The sequence below is a fragment of the Macaca fascicularis genome, chromosome 4, assembly GCF_037993035.2.
Source record: "Macaca fascicularis isolate 582-1 chromosome 4, T2T-MFA8v1.1".
Lineage (NCBI taxonomy): Eukaryota > Metazoa > Chordata > Mammalia > Primates > Cercopithecidae > Macaca > Macaca fascicularis.
The window spans coordinates 131,882,521-131,900,720 of record NC_088378.1 but is presented as its reverse complement, the minus strand read 5'-3'; the positions used below and the strand labels follow the sequence as shown (position 1 = coordinate 131,900,720).

The 18,200-nt window shown below is 40.4% G+C and overlaps 1 protein-coding gene across 6 annotated transcripts in view; it reads right to left on the bottom strand.

The window, feature by feature from the left end:
- Positions 1–16,503, bottom strand: part of KIF6 (kinesin family member 6) — a 388,695-nt gene extending 372,192 nt beyond the window's left edge. For 4 of the 6 annotated variants that reach the window (XM_005553101.5, XM_005553102.5, XM_065544081.2 and 1 more), the window contains exons 1-3: positions 16,340–16,503; positions 11,739–11,848; positions 5,049–5,123 (exon numbers count right to left, since the gene is read on the bottom strand). In XM_005553101.5, the coding sequence (XP_005553158.2) occupies positions 5,049–5,123; positions 11,739–11,848; positions 16,340–16,405 (251 nt within the window). In that variant the 5' untranslated portion in view covers positions 16,406–16,503. Of the gene's footprint in view, positions 1–5,048; positions 5,124–11,738; positions 11,849–15,938 lie in introns of all 6 variants that reach the window. The other 2 variants (XM_015449450.4, XM_065544082.2) reach the window with 2 other exon arrangements.
- Between the last annotated feature and the right edge of the window lie 1,697 nt (positions 16,504–18,200).

The following is an 18,200-nucleotide window of genomic DNA, read 5'->3' as shown; positions in this document are numbered from 1 at the left end:
TTTTATTTTGAAATAATGATAAATTTACAGGAAGTCATAAAGAGAGTATACAATAGTTCTCTGTACCCCGTTTGCCCCAGTGGTTACATATTCCATAACTGTAGTACCTTTTCAAAACCAGGAAATTGACATTCGTACAATGTATGTGTATAGTTCTATGCCATTTTCTCACATGTGTAGAATCAAGCAATCACCACTGCCATCAAAATACAGAACTATTCCATCACTATAGAGATCTACTGGTGTTAACATTTTACCAGTTTGAATGAAGTGTAGAAACCTTACTTCCCTTAGAGCCCTCTTCTCTTTAAAACCCATAGGGGTGGAGTCATGGGTTTTTCCATGGTATCTGGATGGAGTAAGGCAACTAATATCTACAAGTTTTTTGTTTTGCTAGGCTGCCAGTCCCCTGGCCCTCTTGCTAGAGACAGTAGACTCTTCTTGAGGATTTTGTCTGAGCCCACTGGTGTTTCTGGGTGTCTGGTTTCTCCAGCATCCAATCTGGGCAGGGTGGTTAAGTGTCCCTGCTTTTTGCAGATATATGAGGGGAAAAGACCAAGGGGATTCACCATTCTGTCACTTCTCAGGTCCTGAGGTCTCCACCTAGGCTATCTTCTCTTCAACTTTCAGAGTCATGTTTCTTTGTATATGACATCCAGAGTATTCAGCTGTACTTAGTAAGGGGAATAGAGAGCAGTGTGTCTACTGTATCTTGGTCTGGAACAGAGGTCAGTAGGCATGTTTTTTTAAGTGGCAAAGAAATTAAAGATCTCTAATTTTTTCATCCCTTACATTGAATAGGGCACTGACACTTGTAAAGTACATTGTTTCTTTTCATCCTTAAAACAACCTTGTAAACTTGGTGTTATTAGCATCCCCTTTCTCAGAAGGGATAACTGATTCAGAAGTGATATGTCTGATCCAAAGTCACATAGGGAGTTAGTCACAGGCTAGGCCCAGAATTGGATTATTTGACTTCATGCCAAATATTTTGAGCCACAAAAGGTAAAACCATGAGTAAACAGAAGTGAATAACTAAGATTTTTTTTAAGCCTCTTTTGTGAGCCCTCTTTTCCCTATTCTGGCCTCCTTGTCTTGAAAGAGCAGGATCTCTTCTCTGGTTGGATTAGCAGAACTGGGTGAGCTAGGCAACCCACAGCATTATCAGTAAAGCCCGTTTCCTAAAGAGCAACAGGTAAAAGTCCTGCTGGGCAATGACCCTGGTACGACTGAGAGTGTGGTACTGCCCTCTGCCATGAGAAAATCCCCTGCATCAAGCCTTGGCCTCCCACTCAGCAAAAGCATATGTGCAAAAGTAGTCAAGCACATCTTTTTCCAAATCTGAGAGGGTAGCTGTCTCTTTATAGTAAGAAGAGAGTGAAGGAAAAGAGAAATCTTCTTACTATAAATTGAAAGGCAGCTCCTGATATTGTTCTTCACTGGTAAAATCAAAGGTTAACAAGTGGTGGCTCACAATGACTAATAGCTTTCCAAAAGCCAACCTCATTGGCCTTATTGTAGTGTAGGTGCCTTAGCTGTTCAGTACCGGCTACAGGGACTGTGTCCTAGCATAGCCAGTCCTCCTGCCAAGGCACATTCTATTCATTTTGGCCAAACCATCATGTTCTTACAAAACAATGAATTTCCAAATTTTTGCAGAATACTCACTGCACATAAAGTAAATTTCCTACACCCCAAGCTTTTAGGTAAAACATAGATCGGCACGGACATGTTTTCATCAACCCTGTATGCAAAGAGACAATGAAGCAGTATCTTCACAGCTTTGAGAGGAAGGAACTGTTAGCGTAGAGCGCTATACCCAGTCAAATGGCCGGGTAGAGCAGCCTCAACCTGCTGGGCTTAAGTGATTCTCCCACCTGAACCTCTTGGATAGTTGGAACTATAGGCATGCACCACCATGCCCAGCTGATTTTTAAAATTATTTATAGAGACAAAAATCTAACTATGTTGCCCAGGCTGGTCTTGAACTCCTGGGCTCATTTAACTGTGAAGGGAAAGACTTCAGAAAGTTCCCCAGTCCTGAATTTTTTCTAAGAGGTTATTAGAGGATGATTACCAAAAGGAATCTAAGAATTAGACATGAATACAAGAAACAGTGATAGACAAAGAAATAGTATAACTTTGAGATAATGAAAATAAATGTTAATAAATATCAGTTGATCTCCACAGTGAAAGTTGTAGAGGTGTAGGAGAGGCAAAGTAAAAGTATCCTAACATTCTTGACTAGAGAGAAGACAGAGAGAGCGAGACAGAGACAAAGTTTTTGATGTTGAGAAAAATACAAATGTTTAAATATCTGAATTTAAACTAGAGCTGTTGAAGTACAATGCACAACTTGAGAAAGAAAATGGAGGCAGCAACAACAGTCAAACCAACAAAAAGCAAGAAAGGAAAAAAATTAGGAAGTACTAAAAAGAGGAGAAAGAAAATAACATACGAGGAATAGCTCCAAATTACGGTGATCATAATAAAGATAAACTGGTTAAAGTAACTAATTCAAGATCAAGAACTGTGGGTTTAGCTAAAAAGGCAAAAGCAGCTGTATTTTATTTATCAGGCCCATTCTTAAAAACAAAATGTCACAAGGCAGTTGAACTAGGAGAAGGAGAAAGATAAGACAAAGACTGACAGAAAAAAAAAATAGCAAAACTAATTTCAGGAAAAAAAAAAAAAGAATACAAGGAGAAAAGTAATAGAAAGGATAAAGAGGAATATTTCTTATTGATAAAAGATAAATCCCACCAGGGCCAACGTGAGCTGCTTGGATAAAAGTGCTCTTGCCTGTCATCTTTGAAATCTTGTTATCGTGGAGTTTGTCACATCAGTGGATAAAACGAAGCCCTGCCTGCATGGAGCTTTGCTTTAGTGGAGGCAAACAGACACAAAAACTAATATAGAATTAAACGGTATAATATGTCAGGACCAGGCGTGGTGGCTCACGCCTGTCATCCTAGCACTTTGGGAGGCCAAAGTGGGTGGATCACGAGGTCAGGAGTTCAAGACGAGCCTGGCCAAGATGGTGAAACCCGTCTCACAAGACAGAAAACCAAATACCGCGTGTTCTCACTCATAGGTGGGAACTGAACATTGAAAACACTTGGACACAGGGTGGGGAACATCACACCCCAGAGCCTGTCGTGGGGTGGGGGACAGGGGGAGGAAAAGCATTAGGAGAAATACTTAATGTAAATGATGAGTTCATGAGTGCAGCACACCAACATGGCACATGTATACCTATGTAACAAACCTGCACGTTGAGCACATGTACCCTAGAACTTAAAGTAAAATAATAATTAAATAAATGTCGGATGGTGATACGTGCTAAAATAAATAAAGTCAAATAGGGAAGGATAACGAGGTGCAATTTTAAATAAGGTACTACAGGAAGGCCTTACTGAGAAAGCCGCTGTGAGCAAAACTTTCAAGTTGCTGAGGGAGAAACCATGCAGATTTCTGAGGGAAGAGCATTCCAGACAGAGGGAACAGCAAGAGGAAATGGTCACCGCATACAATTAAAACCGCCTAAGTTAACTGAGAAGGAACGGAGAACCAGGAGAGTGTGACAAGTGAAGAAAGTATTTGGAGGACGGAGTGATCGACTGTGTCAAAATGGCAGACATATCAAATAGCATGAGGACTGGGAAATGATCATTATTAAATTTAGCAAATAGAATTCCTAGTTGACTTTGACAAAAACAATTTCAGTGAGGCAGTGGAGGCCAAAGCATGATAAGAACAGGGTTTGGGAGAGGAATTGAAGTAGTGAATATAGTAGGCCATTTCAAAGATATTTTCTGTAAAGGAAAGCTGAAGAAAAGGGCAGTAGCTGGAGGAGAAAGTGGGCTCAACATGAGAGTCTGTAGCGGAAGGAAAACCCAGGCATCCATGAAAAAGAAACTTAAGGTTCCCTTCCTGAATGATGTTAGGAACTGTAAAAATAAAACACATGAAACTAGCTATCTGAAAAATGACACAACCCAAATGATTGCTAAAAAGACGGGAATTTCAGAAATGTTTGACATCTAATCAAGGAGACTTGAATTTTATCTAAAGAGGTGTTATCGGATTCTAAAATAGTTTAAGCCTACTTGATTGTAGGTTACCTAATGAAGGAAGGCTGTATTAAAAAGAGAAGGGCTTGGTTTGCATAGGATTCATAAAACAGGAGTTTGAGAGACAAAATGTAGCACTGCGTTCCCAGCAATGTCCACTAAAAAGGGTGTACTGATGAGTAGACTTGAAAACTGGGTTCATTTAGCAGGTATAATTTTCATTATTTAACTGTAACAATGAATATATCTTGGGATTATCATTAGGTTATTAACATCATCCAAATGATTTCAGATCAGAAAGCAAGCTTATTAGCAGTAGTTTTCTAAATGGATTCCCTATAAGAGGACTGTGTGCTTATCAAAGAGCTTGAGTGTCTTAGTCCCTAGGAGACTGCCAATACATATTAATAAATTGGCACTCTGATTTATTTGGTACTCTCATGTGAGTTTAGTTCTAGTAGTCAGCAGCCTGGAATTATCTAGATATATTAAAGCAAAGGGCCAAGCTTTGAAATGACACTGAGGTAGAGCAGGGCCAGCATTATTAGGCAGCCTCTCAGGTACCACCCATACCTATCCTTTGTCCATCTAACTGTATGTTTGAAGTACTGTACTGTACTGAGGAAAGAACACTGAACTTAGCAGTCCAAAAATCATCTAGGACTCTGCCACCACTACCCATGCAACCCTGAGTAGTGTCACTTCATTTCTGTGATCCTCGGTTTATATATCTTTACAAATAGGAGTAACAATAGCTGGTCTATCTCACTGTGTTATTTTGTTTTGTTTTGAGACTCAGAATCTAAATCTAAAACAAATGGTTATAGGAACAGAAGGTATTAATGCTATCATCATTACATGTCCTGCAGCCTAAGTATATAATTCATATACTTAAGCACACTACCACAGTTATCTGAGAACTGAAGACAACGTGAAAAGCCACGAGCCCACTGAACAAAATATGGGAAATCCTACCTCCCAGCAACTGGTTTGGCAATGTTTTCAAAAATGGTCTCTTGCTTTGCATCCTGATCAAAAATTCTTTGAAATCTGCAATGTGAAAAATAGTAATTATTTAAAAGCTGCACCTCCAAACACTACCAGATTAATAAACCTTGTTTTTCTAAAAGCTTTATAAATTACCCCATATTTACATCACTGGGCTTACCTAACTTAGCACAATGTTTGCCCTGTAGTCTCAACCACACTGTGCTGTTGTACTCCTGTATACAAATGGTGGGTAAACAGTATTGCTTTGACAAGATCTGCACAATAAATCCCTCTGAAAAGCTGCAGCAGCTTTGAACCAAATAACAAATTGTCTGCTTTTTAGCTCTCAAGAGGGACAGTGTCTACAATTGGCAAGAAATTCAAAACTAGATAGCTGCATGAAATGGAAATCCAAGAACAGAATATAAACAGCCAAGGAACTTCTGCTGTCTGACCTGGGGGAAAAGAACGCAACTGTGAATTGTATGACTATTGAACTTAGCTTTAGTATTTTGAACTAAAGTTTATTTTTCCACTAATTTGGTGCTATATCCTAGCATCAACCATTTAATTCTCAGCATGGTTTTGTTTCATTTTGTTGACCATGAGTCAAAAGTCAAAAAGTAAATTACGATAGACCTGTCCTGCAAAGAGAAGGTTTAATCAGATTGGCAATGGCTTAGGGGAAGGGGGTGGAGGTATGGTGTCAATTTCACTCTTCTTGCAATGCTACTCTGACTTAGCTTAGTACTGGATTACAAGCACAGTGAACACTTGGGGTAGAAGACACAGAATCTATGTTTTTCGTTTTGTTTTGTTTTGTTTTGTTTTTGAGATGGAGTCTCACTCTGTCACCCAGGCTGGAGTGCAGTGGCGTGATCTGGGCTCACTGCAACCTCCGCCTCCCAGGTTCAAGCGATTCTCCTGCCTCAGCCTCCCGAGTAGCTGAGATTACAGGCGCGCCACCACACCTGGCTAATTTTTGTATTTTTAGTAGAGACAGAGTTTAGTAGAGACAGCTGACTTGCCTCCATTTTAGAGAAGCAAACAATGAAAGATACAAAGAGATAATCTAAGGCACTCTGGCTAGTATGTCATTTAGCAGGGAAGATTATGTTTTAGACAGTAATATTTACTGTTTAGTGTGTCCAGACTGCTTCTCAGAACTCTACAGATGTATCACAGCTTCAGATATGAACACCAACATAACACAGAGGTCAACATAACACATAGCTGCTGAATTGCTCTTCAGAGCACTGTGTAGTATGAGGTCTGAGCACATATTCTCAGCTTTTGAGAATTATGATAAGGCTGGTTCACTTCTTTTATCAAATGGGTGATGACTGGGTGAATCAATTAGCCGTTGTCTACCCCATTTCCTTAAAAAAAGAGTAATTACATCTACTACCATGTAAATAAAAGAGATGGCAGAAGTTTTAAAGAAGGCAGTGAATCACACACAGAATATCTTCTGAAAGGTACCTTGTGTAAAAGTAATGAGATAGCATTTTCATTTCTAATTCATCTATTCATTCCACAAACACATACTGAGGGCCTACCATGTACCAGTCACTTCTAACAAGATTTAAATTAAACTAAAATGTAATTTTAGTATAATATCTATAAAGCATATTGAATTCCTTGGGGAAAAATGACATCCTCCACTATTTAAAATAACAGGTGGTAGAAACACAAGCAATCCAGATCTCTCTTTTTATTGACTTTTCCCCATACATTTTAGAGAACGATGTTAGCACCCAAGTTTACAATAAACCATTAATTATATATTAAACATCAAATGTCATCATCCCAAAATATTGCATTGTATACAATGTAGTTGCATAGTAAGCTGAAAAGGCATTTTGATCAGCTGTCTTCTGAAAACTACTGAAGAGCACAACAGAACCACAGAGTTAGAAGGGATTTTAACGCGTTCAGTCTAACGATTAACAGAGGAAGAAGTCGAGATCCACAGAGATAAATTACTCAGAGTCTTAGAGCTCATCAATAATATGCCTTGTGACATAACTTAAGTTTCCTGATTCTTCGGAGGTCCTTTCATTTGTTAGGAACTTGAGAAGGCTTTTTCTAAACTCCATTTCAAACTCAGCATATGCTGACTTCTTCCCACCCTAAAGAATGGTGCACTTCCTGTGCTCTTCCTCATCCCGGAAAACAGCTCTACCCCTCTAAATGTTCAGTCCAAAACCATTAGGATCTGCTTGACTCCTCTGTTTCTACTACACTCTATGTCCAATCCATCCGCAGACTGTCAGCTGAGACCTTCACAATACATCCAGAATTCAATTATTTCTGTTACCACCTTGGTCCACGCTACCATAATTTCTTGCCTGGTCTCTCTTGCAATAGCCTAACTAGTCTCCTTTTCCCCCTTCCAGCCTGCTTTCCACATGTCAATAAGAGGGATCCTGCTAACTTCCAGCCATGTCAATAAGAGGGATCCTGCTAAAACATAAGTGAGATAATTTCATTCTTCTGCTCAAAGCCCTCCATTGCCTTCTCATGGCACTTTGGGGAAAAGTTCGAGTCCTCACAATGACTTATAGGGCTCTATGTGATCTGGCCATTCTGCTGCCTCATGCTTACTCTACTCCTCATGCTTACTCTACTCATGCTTACTCCCCTCTACCTCTTGCTTACTCCCCCCTACCTCTTGCTTACCCTACTCCAGCCACATAGATCACATTTTCTCAAACATGCCGGACATTCTCCCCATTAGGGATTTCACTCTTGCTGTTCCCTTGGCCTGAAAGTCTCATCCCCTAGATACTTGAATGGCTGGCTTCCTCACCTCCATCAAGTCTTTGCTAAAATGTTCCTTTACTGTACGCCTTCCCTGACCTACTAAATGTTGCAACCATTCCTCTCCTTCACCCCCCGTCATCCCAGCATTCCTCATTCCCCTTCTTTGTCACACTTTTCTCCATGGCACGTAGCACCTTCTGATGTACATGTTGCTTACTGATCTTCTCCTCTGTCTCCTCCCACTAAAATGTAAGCTCCCTAAGTGCAGGAGCTTTGCTGTGTTCCCTGCCGTATTCCTAGTGATTAAAACAGCTCACAGTGGGTAGCCAATAAATATTGATTGGTTGAATAAATGTTCTTGGGGGAAAACAGCCTTTAAAATGCTTAAATATTTATCTCTGAACATATGTGTAAGTTGAATATTTTATTAATTTTTAATTTTGAATATTAAAACCAATATTTTCAATTCAGAGATTTAAAAATAAGCCAATGGTGCTTCTTCAACAATTTTACTCTGTTTGTATCTATGTAATTTAAAGAATACTTTGTGGCCAGGTGCAGTGGCTTACGTCTGTAATCCCAACATTTTGGGAGGCCGACGCAGGCGGATCACGTGAGGTCAGGAGTTCGAGACCAGCCTGGCCAAGGTGGTGAACCCCTGGCTCTACTAAAAATGTAAACAACATTAGCTGGGTGTGGTGTGCATGCCTGTAGTCCCACCGACTCAGGAGGCTGAGGCAGGAGAATTGCTTGAACCTGGGAAGCAGAGGTTGCAGTGAGCCAAGATCGCGCCACTGCACTCCAGCCTGGGTGATACAGTGAGATTCCATCTCAAAAAAAAAAAAGAATACTTTGGAAAGGGTCCATAGAGACATAGTAAACTGTTCTTATCAATAAAATGGAATCAAGCTGAATAAAATCTTTCAGCAAACTGTTGTTTTATGTAATAGATTTTGGCCTAGGCCAGCTGGTAACAAGTCACAATTGTGAAGGTATGTAGCATGCTTACATCAGTGGGAGAATGTCCTCTTCAGAAAAAGCAAAGCAGGGGCCAGGCGCGGTGTCTCACGCCTGTAATCCCAGCACTTTGGGAGGCCAAGGAGGGTCAGAACGCTTGAGCCCAGGAGTTCAAGACCAGCCTGGGCAACATGGTAAAACCCAGTCTCCACCAAAAAAAAAAATTAGCTAGATGTGGTGGTGTACACCTGTAGTCTCACTACAGGTTGAGGTGGGAGAATCACCTGAGCCCTGAAGGTCAGAGCTGCAGTGAAATGAGATTGTACTACTCCACTCCAGCCTGGGTGACAGAGTGAAACCCTGTCTCAAAAACAAAACAAAAAAGAAAGAAAGAAGAAGAAAAGCAGAGGTTATAGGGCTGTTCCTTAAAGGATATAATGAAAGACAATGGGGAGACACAAAGACAAGGTGAGGACCGCCCCACTAGGTAACAACAAATTAGCGAGCCCTACTTGTACTTACGTAAAAGAAGACACAATAAGAAAATGAGATGGAAGTGGAAGGAGAGATGTATATTATATATGAAAGACAAAAAGTAGAGTTATGAAGACCAAGGAGAATTCTTTATGAGACAACAAAAAAAGCAAATAAGAATTTAAAAAGAAAAAGGCCGGATGCGGTGGCTCATGCCTGTAATCCCAGCACTTTGAGAGGCTGAGACAGGTGGATCACTTGAGATCAGAAGTTCAAGACCAGGCTGGTCCACCTGGCGAAACCCTGTCTCTACTAAAAATACAAAAATTAGCTGGGCATGGTGGCAGGTGCCTGTAATCCCCGTTACTTGGGAGGCTGAGGCAGGAGAATTGCTTGAACCCGGGAGGCGGAGGATGCAGGGAGCCAAGATGGTGCCATGGCACTCCAGCCTGGGCAACAGAGCAAGACTCTGTTTCAAAAAAAAAACAAAAGAATTTTAAATTAAAAAAAGAGAAAGAGAGAGGAACAACAACAAAAAAATCTGGGATAGTTTTATCCAAAAGGGGAAAGGCAGGAATAGTCTCAAAACAGGGCCTTTGAGAAACAGTCTAAAGATACATTGAAGAGAACAATTAGGATTCTTTCAGCAGGATCCAGAAATCCATCACCAAAGTTTGGGCCAGAGATCAAAGACGGATTTAATTTGGGCTCAAACTTCTCCAGAAATCAAAAGTGGAGATTAAAAGAAATAGATTAATCTGAAAATGGAGAATAAAGAGAATGTGAAATAGCTATAATCCCTAAATTCAAGACCTAGCTACTAAAGGAATATTCAGACCAAAGGCACTGATGACCATCCAAGGTAGCTGTTTGGTATTTTTCAAATGAGCCAGTATATTTCAGCACTGCCCAAGAGAAATATAATGGCATTCATCAGCGTGAGAGCATATGTAATTTAAAATTTTCTACTAGCCACATTTTTTAAAAAGCAAAAAGGTTAGTTGGGCATGGTGGTGCATGCCTGCAGTTCCAGCTATTCAGGAGGCTAAGGTGGGAGAATCACTGGAGCCCAGCAGTTCAAGGCCACAGTGAACTATGAGTCCACCACTGCCCTCCAGCCTGGGAGACAGAGCAGGACCCCTTCTTTAAATTTAAAATAAAATTAATAAAACTTTAAGAAACTAAAAGAAACAGCTGAAATTAATTTTAATAATATACTTTTAACCAAAGTTGGGAGTTTCATGTACCAAAATGTTACAATTTCAGTAAATAATCAATATGAAAAAAGTCTTGAGATATTTTACATTCTTTTTTCTTCAGGCTAAGTCTTCCAAAATCCTTTTTTTTTTTTTTGAGATGGAGTTCTGCTCTTGTTGCCCAGGCTGGAGTGCAATGGAGCGATCTCGGCTCACCACAACCTCTCCCTCCTGGGTTCAAGCAATTCTCTTGCCTCAGCTTCCCGAGTAGCTGGGATTACAGGCATGCACCACCATGCCTGGCTAATTTTGTATTTTTAGTAGAGACAGAGTTTCTCCATGTTGAGGCTGGTCTCGAGCTCCTGACCTCAGGTGATCTGCCTGCCTCAGCCTCCCAAAGTGCTGGGATTACAGGCATGAGCCACCGTGCCCGGCCCCTTCATACGTTTTATACTTTACAGCACATCTCAATTCGGGTTGAACATACTTCAAGTGTTCAAGAACCACATGTGGCTTGTGGCTATTATATTGGACAGCACAGATATACAGTATACATATGTGCATATGAGGTCTAAATATCATGTATATTATAAAGAAGGCTTACCTACACAGCACACAAATGATACTGTAAGTTCTTACCTTCAGTGAAGTTTAATCATGCATTGGAACTTTCTGTAAGTGCTAAACCATAGTGGGTTGAGTAGGAAAATACTAGATAAACAGAGGTAGTAAAGAAAGTCTGGAATCTTGGAATACAATCTCAGATATAGAAATACACATTATTGGCTGGGCGCAGTGGCTCACACCTGTAATCCCAGCATTTTGGGAGGCCAAGGCAGGTGGATCACGAAGTCAAGAGATCGAGACCATCCTAGCCAACATGGTGAAACCCCGTCTCTACCAACAATACAAAAATTAGCCAGGCGTGGTGGCGTGTGCCCGTAATCCCAGCTACTCAGAAGGCTGAGGCAGGAAAATCGCTTGAACCCAGGAAGCAGAGGTTGCAGTAAGCCGAGATCGCACCACTACACTCAAGCCTGGAGACAAAGCGAGATTCTGTCTCAAAAAAAAAAAAAAAAGAAAAAGAAAAAAAGAAATACACATTGTTTTTTACCTTGGGCACAGCAGTAAAAAGACAACTTGAGTTCAATCTACTAGGTGAGACAAAGAGTTGCATTACATTTTCCACAAGAAATGGTGCTAATTATTTCACAGTGAATATTAATATAGTACAGTAGTTCAATAATGAAATGGAAATGAAAAGGGAGAAAGAAAAACTTACTTAAATTTGTAGCTTTCTCGCTTATTATTCACAAACCCATCTGCCAAATCACGTGGTAAGATAATTTCCAAGCTAGGTATTAATTTTTCATCTTCATCTATGGAATAAATCTGCAAATGTGAAGACAACAAATGGATATAAAATGGTGAAATTATGGCTTGAACTATGACCATGTTATTATGACTTGTAACGATATGAAAATTATAGTCTTAAGATTAAAAAGTCATAATATCATATAATTTGAATAATTTTTCTCTTTGAACTGTGTGTAGATTCAGACAAATATATGGAACTGAACCAGAAGTAAAACCTAAATTAATGCTATATCAAAGTCAGATCATCTTTGAGTGATCTAACATTCAAATATGCACATTTGAATATCTCTGTTATTATTGTCATTGAGAAACTAATAGCCCTGAAAACAACATTTTATCTAAGTATTGCTTTAGTATTATGTATCAGGAGTTAACATTTTACTACAATCAATAAGCATTTCTGAGCATTTACAAAATACCAGAGATAAAAGGACTAGGTTTGGAGCCATCTCAGATAGCTCACCAAGAATGCTCTAATTCAAGTTATGTTCAAAGAAGCCTGAGGTTCCATGAGACATTTTCAGGCATTTGATAAGAGAGATGTGGCTTCAAAAGACACATGTAATTCATGTATTTGATGTCATTTTCAAGGTTCTCATTCCAGCTCAGCCACTAATTAGCAAGTGACCTGGGAGAAATCCTTTAGCCTTTCTAAGCTGATATGGAAATACAGGGTCTTAACCAACATTCTTAGGACTGTAAAATTCTCTGATTCTCTTCCTGGTTTCCTACTCCATCATTTATTGGCCAGGAAAATTAAGAGTCAAGCCTATAAAGAGGTCATGTAGAATAAATAAAAGCATAAGATTTGTTGTCCCAAGACTTGGGTCCAACACTGAGCTCAATTTACCAGCTGTGTGACCAGCTACCACTTTCAGAATTGAGGTTCCTTATACATAAAATGAGGAAAACAGAATTACCTCCTTTACAAGATTGCTGTGGGGATCAAGTGATGTAATGGAAATGGAAGTATTTTGTAATGCACCATTGGAAAAAAAAAAAGTCATTAGATTAAAAAAAAAAAAAAAAACAACTTCTTGTCTTTTACCAGGAAATAAAATTCTTTCTAACAGGCAATACTTCCTGTTTAAGACCCATGCTTAAACAGGATGCTTGGTTATGGGGAAAAAGTCATATTCCTAAGCAAGTAAAAGCCTACCTAAATCTCCAGAAAGTTTGAATAATTTTCTAAGCATATTTTTATTGAAACTTCTCATTTAAAATGTGAAGAACTCATGCAGAAAAGTCATTACATAAAATAAAGTATTTGTAGAACGCAATGGCATCAGGTTCAAGGCTTTCTGGCTAGGTTTTCTCAAGAGAGATTTAAAAAGTATATCCTGTTGGGCACTACATTTAAAAAAAAAAGTTTTATAGCCAGACAGGTGAGTGAAGGGGGTGTATAAGACATGAAACATACAAGAGTGAGGAGTTACACCCATTTTTTAAAATTCTATATTTCTCTGCTCAGCAGACAGAAAAGAATATTAACTGCAGTTAATGACCCTCCACTACTCTAATTAAGACACTCTTTGAGGCCTTAAGAAAAGTCCCTTAGAACCAGGTCACTTGTTTAGTGTAATATTGGCTTTCTATCCTTAGTCATAAAAATATTATTTGAGACAGGGAAGTTTTTTTTAGAAGACAGAACAAATGCAAGGATGAATATGAAAATGTTTTGAAATGTATAAAGCACTGTACAAATGAAAAGCATTGCCACTGTTAAAACTAGCAGAGATTCATTTTATATATCCTTTTTATTAATCTGTTATTATAATTTACTTTATGATGCCTTAAAGAATAAAAGTAATACAAGTACTATTATTCTTTAATAAAAGAATAAAAGTAATGAAGCTATAAAATGAAGAGAAAAAAATACCTTTGAGTCACTCTCAATTTAATACTACAAAAAGCATTTCTAATCAGAGAAAGAACTCTACAATCTTTTGTGGAAAAGAAGATACGGCATTACAATGTGGGGTTTTTAAGGGAAAATAGTGATATACTAGTTCAATATTTATTCATTCCAATTCTCTTTGTGTGTGGGGGGGGGACACCTAAAAATGTGACACCAAGAATATGACACCTAAAACTACTTCCTGGAGGATCAACCAATCCGCTCTACAGACTCACCAAAGAAATACAAAATGAGGTACATTAAAATATCCAAACGCTGCATTTTAAGAGAAAAGAAATTTCAATATTAAATACAAGACTCTCCATCCACTTCCCTGATCCCTGCCCCTATCCATCCTGTCTCTTGACCTTATCCCAGCCTCAGCTCTGACTGCTGAGTCCAGGTAGATAAGCTCAACAGTTTAAGCTAAGAATCTGGGGGGAAATGTTACATATAATACACTCTTTACATATGATGCACTCTAAAAAGAAATGCATGTAAGTGATTACTAGTTAGAGGAGAGAAAATGGGAAGATACCCATGGTTCTTTCTACATTGTTTTATTCCTGTTCTAAATACATAAATTATATGAGGCAAATGGTTAATCATGAGATGCTATGATGTTCCACATAGACATATACACAGTATATATATGGAACAGAAATACAACATGATTAATATGTTCACTCCATATATTCACAAATATGATCCAAATTGCCATTGCCTAAATTTTCACTTTGGGGGGCAAAAAAGGTTTCTGAAAAGGGGACAGCTTTGAAATAAAAAATCCTTAGTTAAAATTACAGCTCTGCTGTTCACAATAGCAAAGATATGGAACCAACCCAAATGTCCATCAATGATAGAGTAATGTGGCACATATACACTATGGAATACTATGCAGCCATAAAAAAAGATGAGTTCATGTCATTTGTAGGGACACAGATGAAGCTGGAAACCATCATTCTCAGCAAACTAAAACAAGAACAGAAAACCAAACACCACGTGTTCTCACTCATAAGTGGGAGTTGAACAATGAGAACGCATGCACACAGGGAGGGGAACATCACACACTGGGGCCTGTTGCTGGGTCAGGGGCTAGGGGAGGGATAACATTAGGAGAAATACCTAAAGTAGATAACAGATTGATGGGTGCAGCAAACCAACATGGCACATCTATACCTATGTAACAAACCTGCACGTTCTGCACATGTACCCTAGGACTTAAAAGTATAACAAATTTTAAAAAATAAAACAAATGTTCTAAAATTGAAAAAAAAATTACAGCTCTGCCACTCCCCAGCTGGGTACCTTGGTCACATTATTTATCCTAAAACTCAGTTTCCTAATCTGTAAAATGAGGAAAATGACACCAACCTTGCAGGGTTCTTTTGAGAATGAGAGATAATGCAGGTAAAGCACCTGTCAGGTGGCCATTTCTCAAGATACATAAGAATGACTATGCTCCCTTCTAGGCAGAAGAGAGGATGTTTTGAAACATTTAAGAAGCATACAAAGTGCCGGGCGCGGAGGCTCACGCCTGTAATCCCAGCACTTTGGGAGGCCGAGGCGGGCGGATCCCGAGATCAGGAGATCGAAACCATCCTCGCTAACACGGTGAAACCCCGTCTCTACTAAAAATACAAAAAATTAGCTGGGCGTGGTGGCGGGCACCTGTAGTCCCAGCTACTCGAGAGGCTGAGGCAGGAGAATGGCGAGAATCCGGGAGGCGGAGCTTGCAGAGAGCCAAAGACGAGATGCACCACTGCACTCCAGCCTGGGTGACAGAGCAAGACTCCATCTCGACAAAAAAAAAAAAAAAAAAAAAAAAAAAAAAAAGAAGAAGCATACAAAGTATCATTGCTCAGAGTCAGGACAATGTCTTAACCTTTTTTATACCTTTCTGAATTTAGCACACTAGAGGAAGCACCTAGTAAATATTTGTTTCTGAATGAAGTACACATGCGTATTCTTCGGGTCGGGATGCTAAAGCATCTACCTAAATCTATTAATACAAGGAGTATATGTAAAGGTTCACGTTTATGTTGGAGAATAACAACAGAGTCAACAAGTTACTGAGGCCCCACTGGGTGCAAAGTACTACATATGTGTATGCTTTGTGCATTTGTGTCTATCTATATTTGTATTATTTCAGAGGTACATAAACATGCATCTCTTCCTTGCACGTTTTGCCCGAGTGCCAAAACGTACCTTTGAGTGTATCTGCATGTGCGGTGCTGCGTGAGTTTCCCAGAAAGGTGCTGTAAGTGCTTACGTGTAGTTGAAGCGCACGCTATACAGGCATACTGAACATGCACCAGTCTGCCCCCGCGTGAACACGTGTGCCTGGCTGCAAAAAAATATGGCTCTGTGCCGGGTCTGCGCCGTGCCAGGTGGGAGTGGCCTAGCTGTCAGTCGCGTCGCTGACAGCAGGGCAGCAGTGTGCGACGGTCTTCGCGGCTGCAGGGCTCCTCGGACAGTGTGTGCGAGATTCCGGGCGGCCTCGGAGCCCGCCAGCAAGCCCCTCACCTCCGCCCAGCCCCTTCGCGTGCCGCCCGACCCCAGCCCAGGAGGCCCCGCCGCGCCGGCGCCCCGGAGGCTCCAGCCCGTACCCCTTGTTGGTGCTTCCGGACAGGGGGCTTCACCCTTGCGAATATCTGGATCGTCTGCTTCACCATCTCCTCCCTGGCTCTGCAATGACCCTTGACCTCTCTCAGGCCCTGGTTGCCAAAACTAACTCCCACCACCTCCGGCGACCCACAGTCTTAGCAACAGTAGCTAGGGACACTACCCAGTGAGCACCGTGGCAGCCAGGATCCCGCCTCCTCCCTCTAATTGGTCGCGACCCAAAGGAAGCTACTAAGGGGCGGGGCTGGGGCGGGGCTAGGGCGGGGTGGGCGAGGTGGGTGAGGGGAGAGCGCCGCGCATGCGCAGGAGCGAGTGTCTGGGCTCTGGGTTTTGCACCAGACCGGGCCTGGACAGCGTGGTTAAAGGGTAACAACCACCATGCTTTGCCCCGCCCCGCTCATTCACCCATTTTATTCTCCATGCCCTTGCCTTAAAAAAAAAATACATGGGCCAGGTGTGGTTGGCTCAGGCTTGTAATCCCAGCAGTTTTGGGGAACTCTAGGTGGGAGCATGGCTTGGAGCCCAGGAATTTGAGACGAGCCTGGGCAGCATAGTGAGATCCCGTCTCCATAAAAAATACAAAAGTTAGCCAGGCGTGGTGGCGCGCCTGGGAGGTTGAGGCAGGAGGATAACTTGAGCCCAGGAGGTCGAAGCTGCAGTGAGCCGAGATTGCAAAACTGTTCCGGCTTACTTGGAGATCACAGTCTGAAGAAGGAGACAGATTTTTCTTTTTTTTTTTTTCCTTCACAAGGTCTCTCAAGTGACAAGGAGACAGATTTTCAACAGGAAACCAAAACCAAGGAATACAAGCTGTGCTATGATGGAATTAGAAGTAGGGCTAGCTCTGTTTTGGAAAAGGATAAAACTGGATGAAAGGGACTGTTTCCCACACAACGGTCACGGCAAGAAAGGATGAGCTCTTCAAACACTGTTAGCACATGAAAAGATAGTCAACATTATTATCCACGTGGAAAATATAAATTAAAACCACAATGAGGCGTCACTATTCATCTATCAGAATGGAAAAAAAAAAAAAAGTGGCAACACCGGATGCTGGCAAAGATGTGGAGAAACTGAATCAGTTGCACTTTACTGGTAGGAATGTATAATGTAAAACATACACTGTTTAAAGGTACAGACACTCTGGAAAATAGTTTGACAGTTTGTTACAAAACTAAGGGTGCAACTACTCTAAGACACAGCAGTTGCACTCTAGGGCATTTATCTCAGATGAATGAAAACGTGTGTTCACACAAAAACCTGCATATATGTGTTTATAGTTTTAGCACCTTTATTTGTAATAGCCCCAAACTGGAAAAACCCAGATGTTCTTCAGCTGATGGTTTAAAAAAACTGGAATACCATTCAGCGATTAAGAAGGAAGGAAGTGTTGATACGTGTAACAAATTGGATGAATTTTCAGGGAATTATGTTTCATGAAAGAAGCCAGACTCAAAAGTTAAATACTGTATGGTTCTATTTGTATACCATTCATGAAATGACAAAATTATAGAGATGGAGAGAAATTACTGGTTGACAGGGAGGTGTGCAGGGTTATAAAAGAAATCCTTGTGATGGGCTGTTCTGTGTCTTGACTGTGATGGTGGCCACAGAAATCTACACACGTGATAGCATTGCATAGAACAAATTACACACACATTCAAATAAGCACGTGTAAAACTGGCAAAAATCAAATAAAATTGAATGAGATTGATGGACTGTATCAATGTCAATTCCATGATTTTGATATTGTACTATAGTTATGCAAGATGTTACCACTGGGGAAAACTGGGAAATGGGTATACAAGTTCTCTCTGTATTATTTTTTACAAAATAAAAAGTTTA